The sequence below is a fragment of the Oncorhynchus tshawytscha genome, linkage group LG12, assembly GCF_018296145.1.
Source record: "Oncorhynchus tshawytscha isolate Ot180627B linkage group LG12, Otsh_v2.0, whole genome shotgun sequence".
Taxonomy (NCBI): Eukaryota; Metazoa; Chordata; class Actinopteri; order Salmoniformes; family Salmonidae; genus Oncorhynchus; species Oncorhynchus tshawytscha.
In genome coordinates this window covers 29,196,477-29,219,461 of record NC_056440.1, presented here as the reverse complement: position 1 = coordinate 29,219,461, position 22,985 = coordinate 29,196,477, and the positions used below count along the sequence as shown (strand labels likewise).

The 22,985-nt window shown below is 42.3% G+C and overlaps 1 protein-coding gene across 2 annotated transcripts in view; it reads right to left on the bottom strand.

Moving 5' to 3' along the window:
• Nucleotides 1-22,985, bottom strand: part of LOC112262894 (phosphatidylinositol transfer protein beta isoform) — a 42,579-nt gene that overhangs the window by 4,536 nt on the left and 15,058 nt on the right. The window contains exons 3-11 of one of the 2 annotated variants that reach the window (XM_024438727.1): nt 16,631-16,776; nt 16,321-16,412; nt 11,251-11,258; nt 10,884-10,958; nt 10,624-10,707; nt 6,176-6,253; nt 3,305-3,415; nt 3,067-3,189; nt 40-118 (exon numbers count right to left, since the gene is read on the bottom strand). In XM_024438727.1, the coding sequence (XP_024294495.1) occupies nt 71-118; nt 3,067-3,189; nt 3,305-3,415; nt 6,176-6,253; nt 10,624-10,707; nt 10,884-10,958; nt 11,251-11,258; nt 16,321-16,412; nt 16,631-16,776 (765 nt within the window). In that variant the 3' untranslated portion in view covers nt 40-70. The remainder of the gene's footprint in view (nt 1-39; nt 119-3,066; nt 3,190-3,304; nt 3,416-6,175; nt 6,254-10,623; nt 10,708-10,883; nt 10,959-11,250; nt 11,259-16,320; nt 16,413-16,630; nt 16,777-22,985) is intronic. The other variant, XM_024438726.1, reaches the window with a different exon arrangement.

The window sequence follows — 22,985 nt, the reverse complement described above, 5'->3', positions numbered from 1 at the left end:
GGCTGCTATCAGTTCAACTCCTCCACCAGTTGCACTTACACAGTCTCCCTCAGACCTACACCTGGAGCAGCTACTCGTCTGAAGCCTTCGTGCCTCGCACAGAGCCCTTTCTACGCATCTAGATTATAAATGATAGAATCAGGGAGGCCTGTCAGAGCAGAGTTTGAGAATGGGGGAAGGGAGGAGCAGGTTCCCACACAAGTTACATTTCTAATGTCTGCAACTTTTTAATGACTAAATGGATGAAAGTAGTTTAAATTGGTAATATTTATATTATCTAATAAAGACTCAAAATGGACCAACACCATGCCTGTTCCAAAAGGGAGTGGTAGGCTATATTTAAATCATCATTATTTCTCATCATAGTTGAGGCAGAAAATGTGTTTGAAAACAACACATTTCCCAGTTTTTTCCAGAATAAACAATGTGTGGGAACTCTTGGAGGGGGGTTAACAGGGAAAAGACAGACAGACAGACAGGTGAAGGGGATGGGGGCAGCAAATGACAGGAATGTTGAATTCCAGAACCATATCTTTGGGACAGCAGTGATTGTACACATGGTCAAATCAAACATTAACACAAGGTAAAAAAGGGCTATCAGTAGGGGGCAGGTACACAAGAAGACATGTTTGTAATCAACATTCATTAAAAGATCCAATGCAGCCATTTTTATGCCAATATCAAATTATTTCTGTGTAACAATTATGTACCTTACTGTGATTTTCAAATGAAAGTGTCAACAACAAAAAAATCTTAGCAAAGAGCAATTTCTCAAGCTAGAATTGTGCTAGGGCTGCAGAGTGGTCTGAGTTGAAATGGGAAAACTAACAGTTATTGGCAGATGTTCGGGAACTATTTCTTATTGGTTTCAGTGTGGAAATATAAATATATATATAAAAACAGAGGAAAATCACATTTTTGACTGCATTGGATATTTAAAGAAAATATGGTCATTAAATGAATCAAGAAAGAGCAAAAACCACCATGTAACTTTTGCAATATTATGACAAGCAGTAAATGAATTCATAAATGTGACATACATTGCATTCAGAAAGTATTCAGACCCCTTGACTTTTTCCACATTTCGTTACAGCCTTATTCTAAAATGGATCTAAATAAAATGTCTTTACCCCTCAATCTACACACATAATAACAAAACAAAAAATAGGTTCAGACATTTTTGCCATTGTATTAAAAACACAAAACTAAAATGTCACATTTACATAAGTAATCAGATCCTTTACAGTACTTTATTGAAGCACATTTGACAGCGATTATAGCCTTGAGTATGACACTGCAAGCTCCTATGTTGTCTTGGCTGTGTGCTTAGGTTCGTTGTACTGTTGGAAGGTGAACCTTCGCCTCAGTCTGAGGTCCTGAGCGCTCTGGAGCAGGTTTTCATCAAGGATCTCGCTGTACTTTGCTCTGGCATCTTTCCCTCAATCCTGACTAGTTCCCCAGTCCATGCAGTTGAAAAACATCCCCACAGCATGCTGCTGCCACCATGCTTCACCGTAGGGATGGTGCCAGGTTTCCTCCAAACGTGACACTTGGCATTCATGCTAAAGAGTTCAATCATGGTTTCATCAGACCAGAGAATCTTGTTTGTCTTGGTCTGAGAGTCCTTTAGGTGGCTTTTTACCAAATCTAAGTGGGCTGTCAGGAGTGGCTTCCGTCTGGCCACTAACATAAAGGCTGATTGGTGGAGTGCTGCAGAGATGGAAGGACAACCATCTCCACAGAGGAACTCTGAAGCTCTGTCAGAGTGACCATCAGGTTCTTGGTCACCTCCCTGCTCTTCTCCCCCGATTGCCCAGTTTGGCCGGGCAGCCAGGTCTAGGAAGAGTCTGGGTGGTTTCAAATTTCTTACATTTATGAATGATGGAGGCCACTGTGTTCTTGGGGACCTTCAATGATGCAGACATTTTTTTGTACCCTTCCCCAGATCTGTGTCTCGACACAATCCTGTCTCGGAGCACTACGGACAATTCCTTCGACCTCATGGCTTGGTTTTTGCTCTGCGTTGTCAACTGTAGGACCTTCTATAGACAGGTGTGTGCCTTTCCAAATCATTGAATTTACCACAGGAGGACTCCAATCAAGTTGTAGAAACATCAAGGATGATCAATGGAAACAGGATACACCTGAGCTCAAGTCTCATAACAAAGGGTCTGAACACTTATGCCAATAAGTTGTTTTTTCTTTTTAATATATTTGCAAAAATGTCTAAATACCTGTTTTGTTATTATGGGGTATTGTGTGTAGATTGAGGAAAAACAAATGCAATCCCTTTTAGAATAAGGCTGTAACATAACAAAATGTGGAAAGAGGGAAGGGGTCTGAATACTTTCCGAATGCGCTGTAAGATGGGGAAAAATTACATCATAAACATCATACATGGTTTTAGTTTGTCATAAAAACATGAACAGCTGATTTATTTACAGCAGTGTAAGCGAGGGGATCATTGATTTGACATATTGAAATAGATAAACAGGGTGTAAGAATAATATTCAGAATTTGACTAGGGAAAAAGCATCTAGGGAGAGATAAGAATTAAGAGTGAATGTTGTGGGTTTCAGCACCACAAAAAAACACTAATGAAGAAGAGGCCAACCAGCATCACTCCCAGAGGTCCAACTGGGAGATATCTGATGACTATTCTAATAAGCTTCCAAACATCACTACTCTGTCTCTCTCAGAGGGATGACACCACAGACAGATCAAGACAGCCTGCTACCCAACCATGGTCAAGACCAAGGTTGCTAAATCTCCTGGTTTTCCAGAAATCCTGGTTGAAGGATTCCAGATTTCCTGCTTATTCCCTCCTGATTCTGTGAATCTTCCAACCAGGATTTCGGGAAAACCAGTGCATTTATTGAAGGCAAACACCACACCCACACTGCACAGTATGCTGGGATCTGCCACCATGACAATGCTAAAGAGATGATGCCTAAAACGGCACACTCGCTCTAAAGGTTTGGGAGGTTTTGAGCGTTGTAAGCCCTGGTAAATATGGAACCCTCCTCCTGTTGGTAGTCATATATACACATATGTTCCTCTACATACCTCCTCCAGCTCCTTTTGTGTCTCCGCCTCCATCCGCCTGATGTCTTCCATAGTCAGCTCCACCCACTTGTCGATCCAACAGAACAGCTGGCGATGGAAGTTTGTGAAGATACGCTTCTCTTGCTGGAGGAGAGAAGGACATGTAAGAGGCATTTAGAGGGAAAGAAAGCAAGATTACAAGGAAAAGGGAAGAATGTGTCAGAAGGAAAGGATGGGATGAAGAAAACAACATCCTTACCTTGTGAATAAAGCTCTCCACCTTGTTCTGCAGGCCCCACCACTTGAACTTGACCGTGACCAGTTTGTAGGCACACATCCTCGGGCAGTCAGCCTTACTAACCAGCTCCTTCTGTTAGTAGCAACACAACAGGAGAACAGACACTGAGCAAACACTGCACAGCAGGAATACACACTCAATCAACCATCACTAAATCATTTACGTTGACACATGATATTACAAAACTGTGAATATGCAAATAGGCAAAGTTTATGCAAACTTTCCAATAATGGAACTCTCAATGAGAAGAAAGTAGAATGTGATTTGAGAAAAGAAAATATCGATTTAGACCAATCACAGCTGTATTCCAACCACTAAAATGTCATTAATACATAATGCTTTGGAAACGAAGCTTGCTAAAATAATTATCGATATGAGAATATGCAGTAGACGGATAAAAGTCCTCTCATCTACAAAACAGTTTTAAATCCATCTGTAGCTTGCACTCTGTCTCCCTGAGAGGAAGAGGAGAGAGCGATGAGGAGGGCGAGAGAGCAAAGTGGATAAACTCCAGATGAAAGGACCATTTCTCTCGCTCCACCCTGACAGTGACACTGTTCCCGTACAGGCAGGCCTTTTGTGGCTGGGACGCCGTTATCGCATCACGCAGCGATAAGAGCGTCTCGGCACAAAGCCGGTTCCAATATTAACACCCAGGACCTGCTTGCCCCCAGAACACACCATCCCAGAACACCTGTTTAATTAATCACTTCATTCTAGTGCTGCACACAGGGAGAAATGCCTCAGACCCACATCCCGTCACTGTTTGATGCTCCCATCACGGAAGGGAGAGGGAGAGAGAGAAAGAGTGGAAGGAAGGAGAGGGAGGGGGCAATGAAAAACATTCTACATACACGTAAAGTTGTCACCGCTAAAAGAGAACTTCGGATAAAACGGATCCCACATCAAAACACTTACGGTGACATTTCTTCACACAGTCTTTCGTCGCCCTGCTCAAAGGAGCAGGAGATTTCAGAAATACAAAGTGTGACGATACGTGTGCATGCAGTGATAGACTTTTACTGCTCTGAGAAGCTGGCACCAATTGTCTTCTCTTATGTTACTTTAGCTATGATTTTTTTCTCTCTAATTTCTTTCCCCAAAAGAAGTGTTTCCATGTCCAAGGCTGGGAGAAAATGATCTAATTAAAAACCCAAAATAAAACGTTTATATTATTTATTCAGACTTCATAAAGCTGTTCAGCAGTCTTTAATCTGTGCAAGTTGTCACAGTACAGGGAAACTTTCACACGGTGAAACTCTGAGGGCTCTTTTGCTGGGTGGAGATTCCAACTTGTCTGCCATTAAACAGTGTGATCCTGGGTCTGTTTGTACGGCTGTAGATGAGGGGTTAGGGACGAGAGCACTAGTGTCTCTGGATGAGCCGTTTTCATTACCTCTCACTTTTTTACAAACAAATACCTCCCAGACTCATTTTACTGAACTGCTCCTAGCTCAAACTAAGATACCACACACAAATCCCGGAGAAGACAGCCACGTACATACACACCCTCTCCTGGCTGGCTGAAAAGAGAGAGTATGAGGACGTGGGCTGAGACAGGAGGGCCTAATCTGACCTGATCCCTTGTGATTTCTATTAGGTCCAATTAGAGCAGGGAGAGCGGTGATTTGTCTTCATCAAACTGCAGCCTACAGCTCTGCCACTCAGCCCTCCCTCTCCTCCGCCCTGTCTGAGGGACTCCTTCTGTCTCACTCACACACGCTTGTCCAATACTAGCCGTACACTCTGTGGTATGATCGTCGGTGCCTGTTCCAGTAGCTTAGGTACAGCCGGGCTCCTGGGCTTTTCACGCACAACAGTGTCTAGTGTTTACAGAGAATGGTGTGACAAAGAAAAAAACATCCAGTCAGCAGCAGTCCTGTGGGTGAAAACAGCTGGTTGATGAAAGAGGTGTTCGGAGAAAGGCAAGAATCGTACAAGCTAACAGGCGGGCCCACAAACAGGAAAATAACGGCGCAGTACAACAGTGGTATGCAGAACAGCATCTCGGAACGCACAACTCGTCGGTCCTCGTCACGGATGGGCTATTGCAGCAGACGACCACACCAGGCTCCACTTCTTTCAGCTAACAACTAGAAGAATCGGACCCAGTGGGCACGCGATCACCAACACGGGACAACTGAGGAGTAGAAAAACATTGCCTGGTCTGACGAATCCTGGTTCCTGTTCAGTCATGCTGATGGCAGAGTCAGAATTTGGCATAAGCAACATGAGTCCATGGCACCATCCTGCCTAGTGTCAACGGTACAGTGGTGTAATGGTGTGAGGAATGTTTTCCTGGAACACATTAGATCCCTTGATACCAATATATCAACATTTGAACGCCACACCTTGTAGAATCCATGCCCCCAATAATTAAGGCTGTTCTGAAGGCAAAGGGGGTCCGACCCGGTATTAGATGTGTGCACCTAATAAACTGGCCATGAGTATATACTGTGTGATTATGCCACGAGTATACCACCCCCCAAAAAAATCCATATTCATTTTGGTAACATTACTTAAAGTGTTATATTTAAGGCTTGGAACCGGTTCAGGGAACAAAAACCTGATTATTTTTTGGAAGAAAAACTGAAAACCGTTTTTTTTGATAAACAGAATCATAACCGGGAATGATAGTAAAACAGATTATTTTAAAAGCCTGGGATATGGTTAATATCGTTCTGAACTTTATTTTGCTGGTTAGAACAGTGGAACGGAACACAATTATGTTCAGAACAAAACGACTGGAAATTAATTTAGGATCCAACCCGTGGTTACATTGCCAACAAGCTCTTTCCCCTCTAACCCAGAGTGCTTCAGTGAGAGGTGTACCTTCCAATTAGGTCCCAGGGGCCCTCTACCAGTCTTAGCTGACTTGAACAGAGCAGGATCCTCCTCTGCCTTGTAGTCCTGGAAGAGAAGGATAACAGTTAAGACTAATAAATCAGAACAACAAAACAATTCCAACACATCTGCATTCAACATTAGTGATAGAGGGCCCTTGAATCCCCCTCTAGCCCATGTGTCTGTGGGGTGTATGTGAGCACTGGCCGTGCACTAATGTTGACCGCCCTCTAGGCAAAGGGGCAAGGGGAGGCACTGCCATGGTAGTTTCCCAGGCTAGGTCTGCCCCCCACAACTAAACCTGGCAGCCCATTTGTCCTGGCCCCAGGATGCAACACCAAAGTCCAGCCCTGTGCCCTGCCCAGTTCATGACCTGCACCCTGTCTGGGCTGAGCTGGGTAGGGTCTGGGATAAGGGATGGGGAGGCTGTCAGGTTGGAAGTTGTTGATGCCACCAGCAAATGGCTGTGCTGAGATTACAGATGGCAGGACGACACTGGCTGATACCCGTGTTTGCGAGTGTGTACGCATGATTGCATGTAGGGCAGCTGCCTGCCGACAGCAGATGACCTAGTGGCCCTTGTCTGACTCCTCCTTCAAATCAGGGCCAGGCTGAGGAGAGACTGTTCCTAGGCACAGGGCGATCCTACTCACGTCTTGCGACACACTGTATCATGATGCTGGGGGCACAGTGGCACTACTAAACCTCTTCACTACCACAGCCAAACATACGGTTCTAACTAACTCACTAGTGCAGAAGGAGAGTAGATTCACACTACAGTAGCATAACGCACAAGCAGAACACACACACACGTGTTGTTACAATGCCAGAATTTTGACTTCGATACCAGGTTTAGTACCACAATACTCGATAACATCACAATACTCAAAACGATACCACGGCACAAAAATGAGACATATTAGCTAAAGCTGCAGAATGGCACTTGATGCAGACAGAAACTCAGCTACCGATCGGTTCAATCGTTTGAGTTCAATATTATTTTCAACTGTTTTATGTCAGACTTTTTCAGAGACAGCCATGTATGCATTTAAATGAAAACTCTACCCAAAACATTAGTACATTGTTGACATAAGTCTCAATGTTTTGCACATCATTAATCAAGTTTAAGATATCCAACTTTCAAAACCCAAAATCTAGCCCGTATGATGCATTTTGATGCAAAACGCATTATAGTGGCCAGATTTCTGTATTGTGAAAGTTACATATCATGAAATTTTGGGTGGAGTTTTGCTTTAAATGAACCAATTTGACTGTTTTTACCAATCTAAGCTACATAATGGTAATCATTTATTTGAATGGTAAATCTCTATTGATAAACTGGATAAATCTAGATGTACCCTAGTCCTTTCACAGTACAGGTGAATGTATATTTCAATAGGAGTGTGTGCATGCATTGAGTTATTGAGCTTGTTTTGGCTGATTTCATAGAGCTACAGATGACAACCAATTGTTTCCGTTCCATGAGGGACTTCATTTTATTTTACTGATCAACAACATCCACATAGTAGTAGCTTATTTTATAAAAGTGTGACTCTTTTTAACCAGTGATAACTATATGTACGAGCTATGAGTGGTGCTGATTGTCGGAGCCCCAAATTAGCAGAAGCAATAAGTCTTCGACTGAGGGAGTGAATCAGCTTGGCAATCAGCTTTGAAATCAGAATATTTTTGCTTGATCACCAAGAAAGTACTAGGGTAGTGAATTGAGGTTAGTTTCAGCTGTAAGCTAGCAAGGAATGTTAGCCTAAAAAACTGGAAGCTACCAGTATCTTATTGCATTGTAAAGTGTTCTAGACTGTATAGACATTGTTTTGCGAACAGTAATGAACCGTTTCAACATGCCGTGTTGCATTATTCAAGTGTTTTTACTTCTGCTCAGTATGAGTGGAGAGCGTAACATGATGCAGCCCAGACTCCCAGTGCAGGCTAGCATTGAGTTCGTGGAGCAGGCACGGTGCGCTCCGTGGGGGACATCAGCAGCGCTGATGCAGACTTGATCCATGAGACATATTTGATAGAAGTATTGAAAGTAACAAATTCTATTATTGAACCGTTTTTCATCTTCTAGTTTCGGTATACCATGCACCACACACACATCTAATGGTCTTAATCTCTTCTGGTTGCATTATTCACTATAAAGAGCTCAGAGAGAGAAGTGCAAAGTCAACTGGTGTGGAAAAAAATTACAAAACAAATAAACAAAACGCCTTTCAAATAAATTACCAACAGCTCAAGGGCCCAGCAATTTTAAATAAATCATGATGCGCCCGCAGCTAAAAGCTGCTTTTCAGGGCTATCAGCCGACAGGAGGGAGCCAAACGAGAAAAAAACGGGAGAAACACAAACACACTTATTCATTAGGCCGTTTTAATGCAGAAAGCTCCTTCACTATAACAATATACTGTGCTGCTTTAATGAGTCTGTGAATCGATGTGCCTGGGCCGAGGAAGAGGAGCTGCTGCTCACTGAAGGGGTGTGTGTGTGTGTGTGTGTCAGTCATTGACCAGCGTATGGAGCGCTGTGAGCCTTAATTACACTAACAAACTCATCTGTGGTCCCTTGGGGGCCCAGGTCTTGCAGTCATGCCTGAGGCACAGAGCTGATAGGGCCCTCAGACACAACACTCCTCCAGCAAGGCAAACACATCCGCCTCGTTAGACACCTACCACAAACACACTACTGCTACTCAGGCAAATAACCGCACACGCTTCACTTACCAACAGACTCCGTGAAATGAGGCAATGCCATGCTAAATAATAGCAATGAACTACCCACCATTGGTACAAGGAACCCTTTGGAACCCTTTGAATTTGAAAGGAAGAAACTTAACCATATTAATTCTAATTGCAAAGCTTTCAACGTCATAGTGAATTGAGGAGTTTCAGAACCTGCAGAGAAGAAACTCTGCACCATAGTTTCCTCCCTGGTAGGTAGTGCTGGGCAGTATACTGGATTTTACTATATACAAGTATTTGATGCACGGACCGGTTTGGGTTTTCACTATACCTTCTACAGCGGTATTTCAATGTTTGGTTTGTTAAATGTGATACGCCACTCCCACGCGTGTCATGTACATTTGTATCGTTTACTCGGTTTGCTACTTGAGTCATCCCTCTCCTCCTGCATGCTGCTTCCCCATGCGCCTCCGACACCAAGCCCTGCCCCGTCACTCAAAGATAGCAAGTTGTTGCTTTTAGTGATGGGAAGTTCGACTCTTTTTACTGACTCGGATCTTTGATCCTATATGTACTCAGTCGAGGCAAACGTAGCTAGCTAACAAAGCCGGCTCTCAAGAGAAGACAGGCTATGTGCTCACTGCCCACAAAAAGGTGGAAACTGAGCTGCACTTCCTAACCTTCTGCCAAATGTATGACTATTAGAGACACATATTTCCTTCAGTTTACACAGACCCACAAAGAATTTCAAAACAAACCCAATTTTGATAAACTCCCATTTCTATTGGGTGAAATACCAGTGTGCCATCACACCAGCAAGATTTGTGACCTGTTGTCACAAGAAAAGGGCAACCAGTGAAGAACAAACACCATTGTACATATAATCCATGTGTTTATTTATTTTCCTTTTTGTACATGAACTATTTGTACATCTTTACAATCCTATATAGACAATGACATTTGAAGTGGCCTTTGAAACTTGTGTAAAGTTTACTGTTAATTTTTGATTGATTACTTAACCTTTATTATCTATTTCACTTGCTTTGTCAACGTAAACATGCCAATAAAGCCATTTGAATTGAATTGATAACGAAAACTCATATTACATGTAACATCTAATTAGGGTCCACTGGGAAACACTTGACCAACACTTTGGTTCCTACCCTGTGACAATAACTTTGTCCCTGGCTTTATAATTTGTTGTCAAACAATGTATTTAAAGTGCTGCCCCCTATATTCCAACTACATAATTAGAATAATTACTATATTTTCATGATTCCAACAGTACACCTAAGTGCTTTGATCTCATTCGCAATAGGCCTAGATTTTTTGCCCATATCATCAAGCCCTACCATATAAAGCAAACAGAATGGAGAAAACCCCATTGAAATAACTTAGGATGTATGTGTTGCCACCCTAGGGTCAGGCGCCACTGAAAGCATATTTAGAACTTCATTAATATAAAAATAAATAAACATCAACTGTCCCAAAAATGTTGTGTGTCGTGATAGGATATTTTGGCCATACCACCCAGCCCTACCGGCAGGTGAATACAAAACATCAACTCAGGAAAAGATTACCAGGAATGTGTGTATTTGCCATTTTAGTGTCAGATCTGAGCATATTCGGCATGCTTTGCAATGCCAAGTCTCTCCACATGATGTTGCCAAACAGTACTATCCAGGGCTTTATTGAGTGTGGGACTGTGGCATGACAGCAGTATCAGAGGGGAATACTCACAGCAGGGGCCACTTGTTCTCCATCTGCAATGTCAATGGGCACCACCTCCACGCTCTTCCATATGGGCGTGTCCAGCTTGTGCACCTGCCAATCAAAGCCAGGCATAAGCATGCAAGCTACAATTTAAAATGTACACTTCAAACTCGATATTAGCTGACGCTTCATCTGGGACGCAATTCATAGACTTCTCTTTATGAGAATCTCACTGTAAATGCAAATGGTCATTAATCAAACTCATTTTGAATGACAAAGGTACTCACGTTTTCTAATGTGCCAAGGTCAGGTTTGTGCCATGTCTCAATCTTAATGATGAAGTCATCTTTCATATACTCATTCTGGAGGAAGGTGGTGGGAAATCATTAAAGCTCAAGGCAATAAAACCCTCTGAAGTACCTAGTAGATTTACATTGCTAGTAATGTCCACAAGTGGGACCTCCTACCCAATAAATATGTACATTCATTGGCTTAACTGCTACATTTCTCATAATTGAAGCAGTAAGTTATATTCACAAACACTGACGCACATTCACACAGACGAACTATCCACCCACCCACAGGCACGCACAAACTACCATACAACCAGTGAGGTAGAAACTAACAGAGGGAGGGTCATTTGAAGCTACTTACCGTTACAACTGGTCCCAGGCGAAGCATGAGAAGACACCAAAGAGAGATTAAATTGTTAGATATGAATCCAAAACAGGAAAAAAACGAACGAATCATGCAACTCATGTAGGGCTGAACCCAAATAGTTGACTGGTCGATTGGCTTTTTTGTTGTCAAGGAGTAGCAAATACATGTTATTTTTTTTATGGCACCTGTCTGATTCCCGCCCATCTCAGTGAACTAATCCCTTGCGGAGGCTGAGACTAAACCATTGTGGAGGCCGTGTGGATGGCACAGTCCAAGAAGAAGGGGAGTGTGGCTAAAATGCACATCTCTCTCCAGAACGCGCTCTCTCCCACCAATTTGTGCACATTCATTGTTTCATAACTTCATTGTGTGAAATGTTTGCCTTGATTGTTAAGTGTCTATAAAAATCCCCATTACATACATCACCAGTAGTAGCCACATTTACTATTAATTCCTATCATTTCAAATTTACAATGTTGGTTTAGTAATTTCTGTTAATGCATTCAATATACACTGCTCAAAAAATAAAGGGAACACTTAAACAACACAATGCAACTCCAAGTCAATCACACTTCTGTGAAATCAAACTGTCCACTTAAGAAGCAACACTGATTGACAATAAATTTCACATGCTGTTGTGCAAATGGAATAGACAACAGGTGGAAATTATAGGCAATTAGCAAGACACCCCCAATAAAGGAGTGGTTCTGCAGGTGGTGACCACAGACCACTTCTCAGTTCCTATGCTTCCTGGCTGATGTTTTGGTCACTTTTGAATGCTGGCGGTGCTTTCACTCTAGTGGTAGCATGAGATGGAGTCTACAACCCACACAAGTGGCTCAGGTAGTGCAGCTCATCCAGGATGGAACATCAATGCGAGCTGTGGCAAGAAGGTTTGCTGTGTCTGTCAGCGTAGTGTCCAGAGCATGGTGGCGCTACCAGGAGACAGGCCAGTACATCAGGAGACGTGGAGGAGGCCGTAGGAGGGCAACAACCCAGCAGCAGGACTGCTAACCTCCACCTTTGTGCAAGGAGGAGCACCGCCAGAGCCCTGCAAAATGACCTCCAGCAGGCCACAAATGTGCATGTGTCTGCTCAAACGGTCAGAAACAGACTCCATGAGGGTGGTATGAGGGCCCGACATCCACAGGTGGGGGTTGTGCTTACAGCCCAACACCGTGCAGGACGTTTGGCATTTGCCAGAGAACACCAAGATTGGCAAATTCGCCACTGGCGCCCTGTGCTCTTCACAGATGAAAGCAGGTTCACACTGAGCACATGTGACAGAGTCTGGAGACGCCGTGGAGAACGTTCTGCTGCCTGCAACATCCTCCAGCATGACCGGTTTGGCGGTGGGTCATTCATGGTGTGGGGTGGGGTGGCATTTCTTTGGGGGGGCAGCACAGCCCTCCATGAGGTAGCCTGACTGCCATTAGGTACCGAGATGAGATCCTCAGACCCCTTGTGAGACCATATGCTGGTGCGGTTGGCCCTGGGTTCCTACTAATGCAAGACAATGCTAGACCTCATGTGGCTGGAGTGTGTCAGCAGTTCCTGCAAGAGGAAGGCATTGATGCTATGGAGTGGCCCGCATGTTCCCCAGACCTGAATCCAATTGAGCACATCTAGGACATCATGTCTCGCTCCATCCACCAACACCACGTTGCATCACAGACTGTCCAGGAGTTGGCGGATGCTTTAGTCCAGGTCTGGGACAGATCCCTCAGGAGACCATCCGCCACCTCATCAGGAGCATGCCCAGGCGTTGTAGGGAGGTCATATAGGCACATGGAGGCCACACACACACACACACACACACACACACACTACTGAGCCCCATTTTGACTTGTTTTAAGGACATTATATCAAAGTTGGATCAGCCTGTAGTGTGGTTTTCCACTTTAATTTTGAGTGTGACTCCAAATCCAGACCTCCATGGGTTGATAAATTTGATTTCCATTGATAATTTGTGTGATTTTGTTGTCAGCACATTCAACTATGTAAAGAAAAAAGTATTTAATAAGAATTTCATTCAGATCTAGGATGTGTTACTTTAGTGTTCCCTTTATTTTTTTGAGCAGTGTATTATTATTCCAGTCTTTTACTGTTCTCGTTGTCAGAGTGGACACGTTGGTTTGCAGAACCCACAACCTATGCTACACTTGTGAGAAACAACTTTCGGTTTTAAATCACTCCATTTCCGAGTGTTGTCAAATTAGTCATAGTCTTTTCTTTGGAGCACTACTGTCAATGTTGAGTAAGGACACGCACCTGATTATGCATAGAAGTAGGCCTATAGACTGCCTGGCCTGCGGGCAAATGTAGACATATGTGCCCATTTGGGGGATCTGATAGTATTTCTGATTGGCTTAACGCACCATCACTAATGAGCTGTGGACCATCTCAAAGTAATGTTTTCACCTCAAACAGCAAGCAAACAGTCTATTTTTACATCCATTGAGAATGACAATAGTTCCTCAATGCATTTGAAAAATCTTTCCAGCTCTCTCCCTTTCAATAACCACTCAGCGTGAAAGGGAAAAATATCATGGTCTGATCGAGGTCTATCTGATGAACTCTTATCCCTTGCACAAAATAGCCTACAGCTGTGTCTCTCCTGAGCTCACTGGCGCAGGATACTGAGGGCCCAGAATATTTTATACAAGTTTGCTAATGGGAGCTTGGGCTGGACCCAAGTGGACAGTTGATACCTGCGGCTGCAATGTTTTTATTTGTTGGCTTTATGTAGGCCATTTTTACATAGCTGGCAATATAAGTTACTTTTTAGGTTTGTATCATTTTCATTTGGATAGAATTTTGATTAACCATATGAATGATTTAGATACGAAGGCGTTATAAAGTAAATTGATGAATGAAAATGTGCATATAACTGGCATGCAGATAGGTAGAAATTGTAAGATAAATTGGCATTCCATATGAGAAAGGTTGCCGACTCCTTGTGTAGCCTGTACCAGCAACTTCAGGAGAGTAACAGCAGAATCTGCGAAAGAGTGTAGGAGCGGCAGGAGGAGGGTCAGTTTAAGGTTTTTCCCCCTTCTGGTTATCTTGATCCCTCTTGAGTAATTTGTGCCATCTTCTTTAAACAGCATCAGACAATTATATACAGCAGTTGATTTTATTAAAACACATAAGAGAGAAAAAATATTAATATATACACAACACACACACACACACACACACACACACACACACACACACACACAGTGGGGCAAAAAAAGTATTTAGTCAGCCACGAATTGTGAAAGTTCTCCCACTTAAAAAGATGAGGCCTGTAATTTTCAACATAGGTACACTTCAACTATGACAGACAAAATAAGAAGAAAATAAAATCAAGAAAATCACATTGTAGGATTTTTAAATGAATTCATTTGTAAATTATGGTGGAAAATAAGTATTTGGTCACCTACAAACAAGCAAGATGTCTGGCTTTCACAGACCTGTAACTTCTTTAAGAGGCTCCTCTGTCCTCCACCTGTTACCTGTATTAATGGCACCTGTTTAAACTTATCAGTATAAAAGCCACCTGTCCACAACCTCAAACAGTCACACTCCAAACTCCACTATTGCCAAGACCAAAAAGCTGTCAAAGGACACCAGAAACAAAATTGTAGACCTGCACCAGGCTGGGAAGACTGAATCTGCAATAGGTAAGCAGCTTGGTTTGAAGAAATCAACTGTGGGAGCAATTATTAGGAAATGGAAGACATACAAGACCACTGATAATCTCCCTCGGTCTGGGGCTCCACGCAAGATCTCACCCCGTGGGGTCAAAATGATCACAAGAACAGTGAGCAAAAATCCCAGAACCACACGGGGGGACCTAGTGAATGGCCTGCAGAGAGCTGGGAGCAAAGTAACAAAGCCTACAATCAGTAACACACTACGCCGCCAGGGACTCAAATCCTGCAGTGCCAGACGTGTCCCCCTGCTTAAGCCAGTACATGTCCAGGCCCGTCTGAAGTTTGCTAGAGAGCATTTGGATGATCCAGAAGAAGATTGGGAGAATGTCAGATGAAACCAAAATATAACTTTTTGGTAAAAACTCAACTCGTCGTGTTTGGAGGACAAAGAATGCTGAGTTGCATCCAAAGAACACCATACCTACTGTGAAGCATGGGGGTGGAAACGTCATGCTTTGGGGCTGTTTTTCTGCAAAGGGACCAGGACGACTGATCCGTGTAAAGGAAAGAATGAATGGGGCCATGTATCGTGAGATTTTGAGTGAAAACCTCCTTCTATCAGCAAGGGCATTGAAGATGAAACGTGGCTGGGTCTTTCAGCATGACAATGATCCCAAACACACTGCCCGGTCAATGAAGGAGTGACTTCGTAAGAAGCATTTCAAGGTCCTGGAGCGGCCTAGCCAGTCTCCAGATCTCAACCCCATAGAAAATCTTTGGAGGGAGTTCAAAGTCCGTGTTGCCCAGCAACAGCCCCAAAATATCACTGCTCTAGAGGAGACCTGCATGGAGGAATGGGCCAAAATACCAGCAACAGTGTGTGAAAACCTTGTGAAGACTTACAGAAAACATTTGACCTCTGTCATTGCCAACAAAGGGTATATAACAAAGTATTGAGAAACTTTTGTTATTGACCAAATACTTATTTTCCACCATAATTTGCAAATAAATTCATTAAAAATCCTACGATGTGATTTTCTGGATTTCTTTCCCTCATTTTGTCTGTCATAGTTGAAGTGTACCTATGATGAAAATTACAGGCCTTTCTCATCTTTTTAAGTGGGAGAACTTGCACAATTGGTGGCTGACTAAATACTTTTTTGCCCCACTGTGTGTGTGTGAGATATATAAAAATACACATTTAAAAATGTTGACCAATCAATTGGTTGAAAGAACATATGATTTTCAGTGGACCAAGATGTTTTTCTGTCAGGGACAGCCCTAAACTCATGCAAACAATACCAACAATGAGTCAAATTAAAATGTCTAAATACATAAGGCTGTGGGTCAGAGTGCAGGCAGGACAGGGGAGGGGTGGAGGGAAGGGCCAGGGCAGGAGAGGAGAGAGGAGGAGAGGACTCACTGGTTCGGCAGTAAGGGTAAGCGTTCCAGGCCTTTTCATGGAAGACCAGAGAGCCCTCAGGAGCAATCATCTTGACAAACGCAGGGACTTTACTGTGAAAGCCAAGAAGAGAGGAGGAGCATAGATGAATACACACATAATCACTAACTCCAGTCATACAGGTTCTACAGTGGGATATCTTCATGTCATGGTCTTTAAGGCCTCTCAGGTACTATAAACCTACAGTAAGACAGGGATGACTACACTGCCACTTGGTGGCAAGATAGTGATGGTGCACTTGGAACATACTGTGTGTGTGAGTGTCTCTTACCTCTTCAGATGGTAGATTTTGTGTGTGTACTGTCCTTTCTCGCCATCCTTCTCATAGGGTTCATTCTTGAGGACCTCAATGCCCTCTCCTCCACCTGTCTCATTCTTACTGGCCACTGCTACAGAGTACAACTGGCCCACTTGATACTGAAACAAACACACGTTACCGTACCATTACAATACAACAAATACTTGCACTCATGCAGGTCAAAAACAGTCTCGAAAACCAGACTATAGGCAACAGTGACTCGGTATTGGCATTTTTTGGTCCTCCAATAAAATCGGTATCAGTGTTGAAAAATCATAAAAATCGGTCGACCTCTAATGTAAACTTCTGACCCACTGGGAATGTGATGAAAGAAATAAAAAGCTGAAATAAATTCACTACTATTATTCTGACTTTTCACATTCTTAAAATAAAGTGGGGATCCTAACTGACCTAAGACAGGGAATTTTTACTTGGACTAAATGTCAGGAATTGTGAAAAACAGTTTAAATGTATTTAGCTAAGGTGTATGTAATCTTCAGACTTCAACTGTAGGCAGTGACATAGATCCTCTATGCCTAAAGAGTGTCATTGAAACCAGGCCCTATAGTCACTGTGTTGCCTACGGTCGGGTTTATCAGAGACTATAAAAGACATGGATAGCAACTAAAAACATAAGGAATAAATAAAAACATTAGTTATGGACTATCAGATGACAGAGAGTGCTCATGTTGAATAAGAGCTTGACTAACAGGATGGCAGTATCCAGCATCATACAGGGTTATCAAAGTTGGGAGAGACATGGTGGCCCCTACTAGCATCCCCAGTCCCCACAAGAGACCGACACAGCCCAACAGAGAGCCACTCTTCATGGTTTTGATTTAATAGGATTAGGGGGAGGGGAGCGTGAAAACAGCCACAGTGGGGGGCCTACAGTACTGGAGGGTCTACATGACTGGCTGTGTTACTGTGTGTTTGTGTACAAAAGAAAGATTGTGTGAGACAGACTGCATGTGTCAAGCGTTTGTCATCTATGAGGACTATAAAAACATCACTGCATGTATTCAGTGTTCATTGTTTCAACGTGGGTATTGTGCCAACCAAAAACAAGGTATTTTTTATGCATCGTCTCCTAACCACAACAAGCAGGAAGAGTAGGCTAAACAGACAAATTGTCCAGAGAACAGAGCTCTGATCAAGAGTTTTACTGTCCGTCTCCTCTCTGTTCTGGGCCCTGTAGAGGGCAACACATTCCTTTCACATCAAAAGGCATTCCCTCTTACTCGCCCAAAAGCATGCAGTCACACACACACATGCATGCACACACCAACTATGTTAATTAACCAACATATGGCCCCAGGTTAAATGAGACATTCAAATTGTCCTGAATTAGACAAAGGAATTTAAACAAGCACTCAGTTTTTCAACTCGTTGATCACTGTTCATAAACATTTGTGTAATTAATGAAACAAGCCATTCATGATGGTGCTGCAGGTCTGTTTTTATGCCATGCTTATACTGTGGAAACTAAGCCTGTATCAGATCAACTCAAATCAGTATCTGAAAGCCAGGGTATTTTTGTTTTGTTCCATTCACTACCAGTCTTCCAGGACGTTTTCCTCATCACGGTAGTGTAGTAATTACTGAATGCAGTATTTATGACTGTGTATCGCGCCCTTCAGTCAGCCATTTACATTTTACCTTTATTTTACTAGGCAAGTCAGTTAAGAACATATTCTTATTTTCAATGACGGCCTAGGAACAGTGGGTTAACTGCCTGTTCAGGGGCAGAACGACACATTTGTACCTTTGTCAGCTCAGGGATTTGAACTTGCAACCTTTCGGTTACTAGTCCAATGCTCTAACCACTAGACTACCCTGCCATGACATTGGTATGCTATTTTCCGCTCTTCAAATAGCAATTACAGGCGCACCTAACGGGGGAGCTAACACAGATCAATGTGAACAGTCACCAGAAAACATTTTTGTAAACAGAATCCGTTAAAATCAGTTATATTATGGCGAACAGACTTCTTTCACTGTTAGCCAAAAACTACTTGAAAAGCAGCCCGTTCGCTGTTGTCTTTTTTTTATTTATGTACTGCCCTCTGCATCATTCTGATTGGTGAAGCGCAATTTAAAAAAATTATAATTTTTTATATATATATATATATATATATATATATATATAACAGTGCAATAGGAAAGTGTTCAGACCCCTTGACTTTTTTTGGATTAAATATATTTTTCCTCATCCATCTACACAATATCACATAATGACAAAGAGAACAGGTTTTTAAGCAAATTTATTACAAGTAAAAAAAACTGAAATCCCTTATTTACATAGGTATTCAGACCCTTTGCTATGAGACTCGAAATTGAGCTCAGGTGCATCCTGTTGCCATTGATCATCCTGGAGATGTTTCTACAACTTAATTGGAATCCACCTTGTGGTAAATTCAATTGATTGGACATGATTTGGAAAGGCACACACACCTGTCTATATAAGGTCCCATACTTGACAGCGCATGTCAGAGCAGAAACCAAGCCACAAGTTCAAAAGGAATTGTCCGTAGAGCTCCGAGAAATGATTGTGTCGAGGTACAGATCTGGGGAAGGTTACCAAAAACGTCTTTGGCATTGAAGGTCCCCAAGAATACAGTAGCCTCCATTCTTAAATGGAAGACGTTTGGAAGCACCAAGACTCTTCCAAACTGAGCAATCGGGGGAGAAGAGCCTTGATCAGGGAGGTGACCAAGAACCCAACGGTCACTCTGACAGAGCTCCAGAGTTCCTCTGTGGAGATGGGAGAACCTTCCAGAAGAACAACCATTGTTCTGCAGCACTCCACCAATCAGGCCTTTATGGTAGAGTGGCCAGACGGAAGCAACTCCTCAGCAAAAGTCACATGACAGCCCGATGGAGTTTGCCCAAAGGCACCTAAACGACTATCGGACCATGAGAAACCAGATTCTCTGGTCTGATGAAACCAAGATTGAACTCTTTGGCCTGAATGCCAAGCGTCACGTCTGCAGAAAACCTGACACCATCCCTACGGTGAAGCATGGTGGTGGCAGCAGCATTCTGTGGGGAAGTTTTTCAGCAGCAGGGACTGGGAGACTAGTCAGGATAGAGGGAAAGATGAATGGAGCAAAGTACAGAGATCCTTGCTGAGAACCTGGTCAAGAGCGCTCAGGCTGGGGTGGAGGTTGACCTTCCAACCTGACAACTACCCTAAGCACAGAGCCAAACAATGCAGGAGTGAGTTTGGGACAAGTCTCTGAATGTCCTTGGGTGGTCCAGCCAGAGCCCGGTCTTGAACCCGATCTAACATTTCTGGAGAGACCTGAAAATAGCTGTGCAGCGAAGCTCCACCCCCAACCAAACAGAGCTTGAGGGGATCTGCAGAGAAGAATAGGAGAAACTCCCCAAATACAGGTGTGCCAAGCTTGTAGCGTCATACCCAAGAAGACTAGAGGCTGTAATTGCTGCCAAAGGTGCTTCAACAAAGTACTGAGTAAAGGGTCTGAATACTTATGTAAATGTGTAAAAATATTTTTTTTAAGTGTTAAACATTTGCAAATATTTAAAACATAAAAATAAACAACTTTTTGCTTTGTCATTATGGGGTATTATGTGGAGATTGAGGTAAAAAAAAAAAAGTGAATCCATTTTAGAATAAGGCTGTAATGTAACAAAAGGTGGAATAACTGAAGGGGTCTGAATACTTTTCCGAATGCACTGTGTTTTGACTCTCCAGATATGCGAAATATTATTAGAATAGTGAAATAAAAAAATGCCCGTCCCTACTTTATAGTTAATTTCCTAATCATTTGAACGTACAGTGACTTCAGAATGTATTCACACCTTGACTTTACACATTTTGTGTTAAAAATGTATTTAAACTCGTGTTTTTTTTGTCAACGGTCTACCCAAAATACTCAGTCAAAGTGAGAAACATGCTAATATTTGTACAAATATAAAATATGACAAATGAAACTAATATACAGTATATTGATGAGAATTATTCCCCCCCCCCCCTTTGCAGTGATTACAGCGGAGTCTTTCTGGGCAAGTCTCAAAGAGCTTTCCACACCTGGATTGTGCAACATTTGCCCACTACTCTCCAAAACATTCAAGCTCTGTCAAATTGGTTGTTGTTCATTGCTAGACAACCATTTTCACGTCTTTCCATATCTTTTCAAGTAGATTTAAACTGTAACTCCTCCATGGGGTGATGCACAATTGGCCTAGTGTCGTCCGGGTTAGGCCGGTAGGGATATCCTTGTCTCATCACGCGTACAGTGTTTCCTCCGACACATTGGCGCGGCTGGCTTCCGGGTTGGATGCGCGCTGTGTTAAGCAGTGCGGCTTGGTTGGGTTGTGTTTCGGAGGACGCATTGGCTCTTGACCTTCATCTCTCCGGAGCCCGTATGGGAGTTGTAGCGATGAGACAAGATAGTAACTACTAATAATTGGATACCACGAAATTGGGGAGAAAAAGGGGGTAAAAAAAAAAAACAAATAAATAAAATTTAAAAAAACTCTGCTACTCAGGAACATTCACTGTCTTGGTAAACAACTCCAGTGTAGATTTGGCATTGTTTTAGGTTATTGTCCTGCTGAAAGGTGAATTAATCTCCCAGTGTCTAATGGAAAGCAAACTTAACCAGGTTTTCCTCAAGGATTTTGCCTGTGCTTAGCTCTATTCAGTTTCTTTTTTTATCCTGTAAAACTACCCAGTCCTTAATGATTACAAGCATATCCATAACATGATGCAGCCACCACTATGCTTGAAAATATGGAGAGTGGTACACCGTAATGTGTAGCATTGTATTTGCCCCAAACATAACACTTTGTAGTCAGGACGAAAAGTTCATTACTTTGCCACCTTTATTGCAGTATTACTTTAGTAGGTGCTTTTAGGTGCGTGTTTTGGAATTTGGAATATTATTCTGCAAAAAAGGTGTAAAAATAGTCTGTTTTGGAATATTATTCTGTACAGGCTTCCTTCTTTTCACTCTGTCAATTAGGTCAGTATTGTGGAGTAACTAAAATGTTGATCCCTCAGTTCTATCACAGCCATTAACTGTTTTAAAGTCATCATTGGCCTCAGTGAATTCCCTGAGCGGTTTCCTTCCTCTCCGGCAAGAGAGTTAGGAAGGACGCATGTATCTTTGTAGTGACGCTGTACTGATACACCATTCAAAGTGTAATTAATAACTTTACCATGGTGAAACAGATATTCAATGCGTTTTTTATTTATTTGTACCCATCTACCAATAGGTGTCGTCCTTTGCGAGGCCTTGGAAAATCTCCTTTGTCTTTGTGGTTGAATCCATGTTTGAAATTCACTGCTCGACAGAGGGACCTGACAGATAATTGAACATGTGGGATACAGAGATGAGGTTATCATTTTTAAAAATGCATGCAATTTACTGTGACTTGTTAAGTAAATGTACTCCTGAACTTATTTAAGCTTGCCATAAAAGGGGTTGAATACTTGACACAAGTAAAAATTAAAAACAATTCCACTGATATTATTATTTTTTATTAAACCTTTATTTAACCAGGAAAGGCTCATTGAGATTTAAAGTGTATTTTTCAAGAGCGTCCTGGCCAAGATAGGCAGCACCAAGTCATTACAAAAATTACAGACAAACATGAAAAACTACAAGTCATCTAGTAAAAACCATAGAATTCACAAGAGTAAAACAAAATCAAAAACAGCAAATTAAAACATTGACAGGTCAGGGAATCAGTCTCAAGATCATTCATCAGTGATTTTAAAAATACCAATTGAAACAAGTTCTTCCAGTTTAAAAGTATTTTGTAAGGCGTTCCAAGACGATAGCGCAGAGTACATAAAAGCCCTTTTACCAAATTCAGTTCGGACATTTGGAACAGTTAGCAGGATAAAGTCCAGCGAACGAAGAGAGTACCCACCACATTTCTGAACAATAAAACTGCACCAATAAAAAGGTAGTAAACCCAAAATGGCTTTGTAAATAAAAGTATACCAGTGCCTGAGCCTACGAGTGACTAGAGAAGGCCAGCCAACCCTGGTATACAAAGTGCAGTGGTGCGTAAGAGTTTTGCAGTTTAAAATAAATCTCAAAGTGCCATGTTAAAGGGTGTCAATTGATCTCCATGCAGTATTGTGTGTAGGCCAGTGACAATAATATAAATTGAATCCATTTTAAAATGCAGGCTGTAAAACAAAATGTGGAAAAAGTCAAGGGGTGTGAATACTTGGAAGGCACTGTGACTATAATCCATCCTTCAGTGAACACACACTTCATTGCCATATAAGGACAGTGTGCGAGTCAGAACATTTTATAACAGTAACCCATACAAACAAGAGCAACAA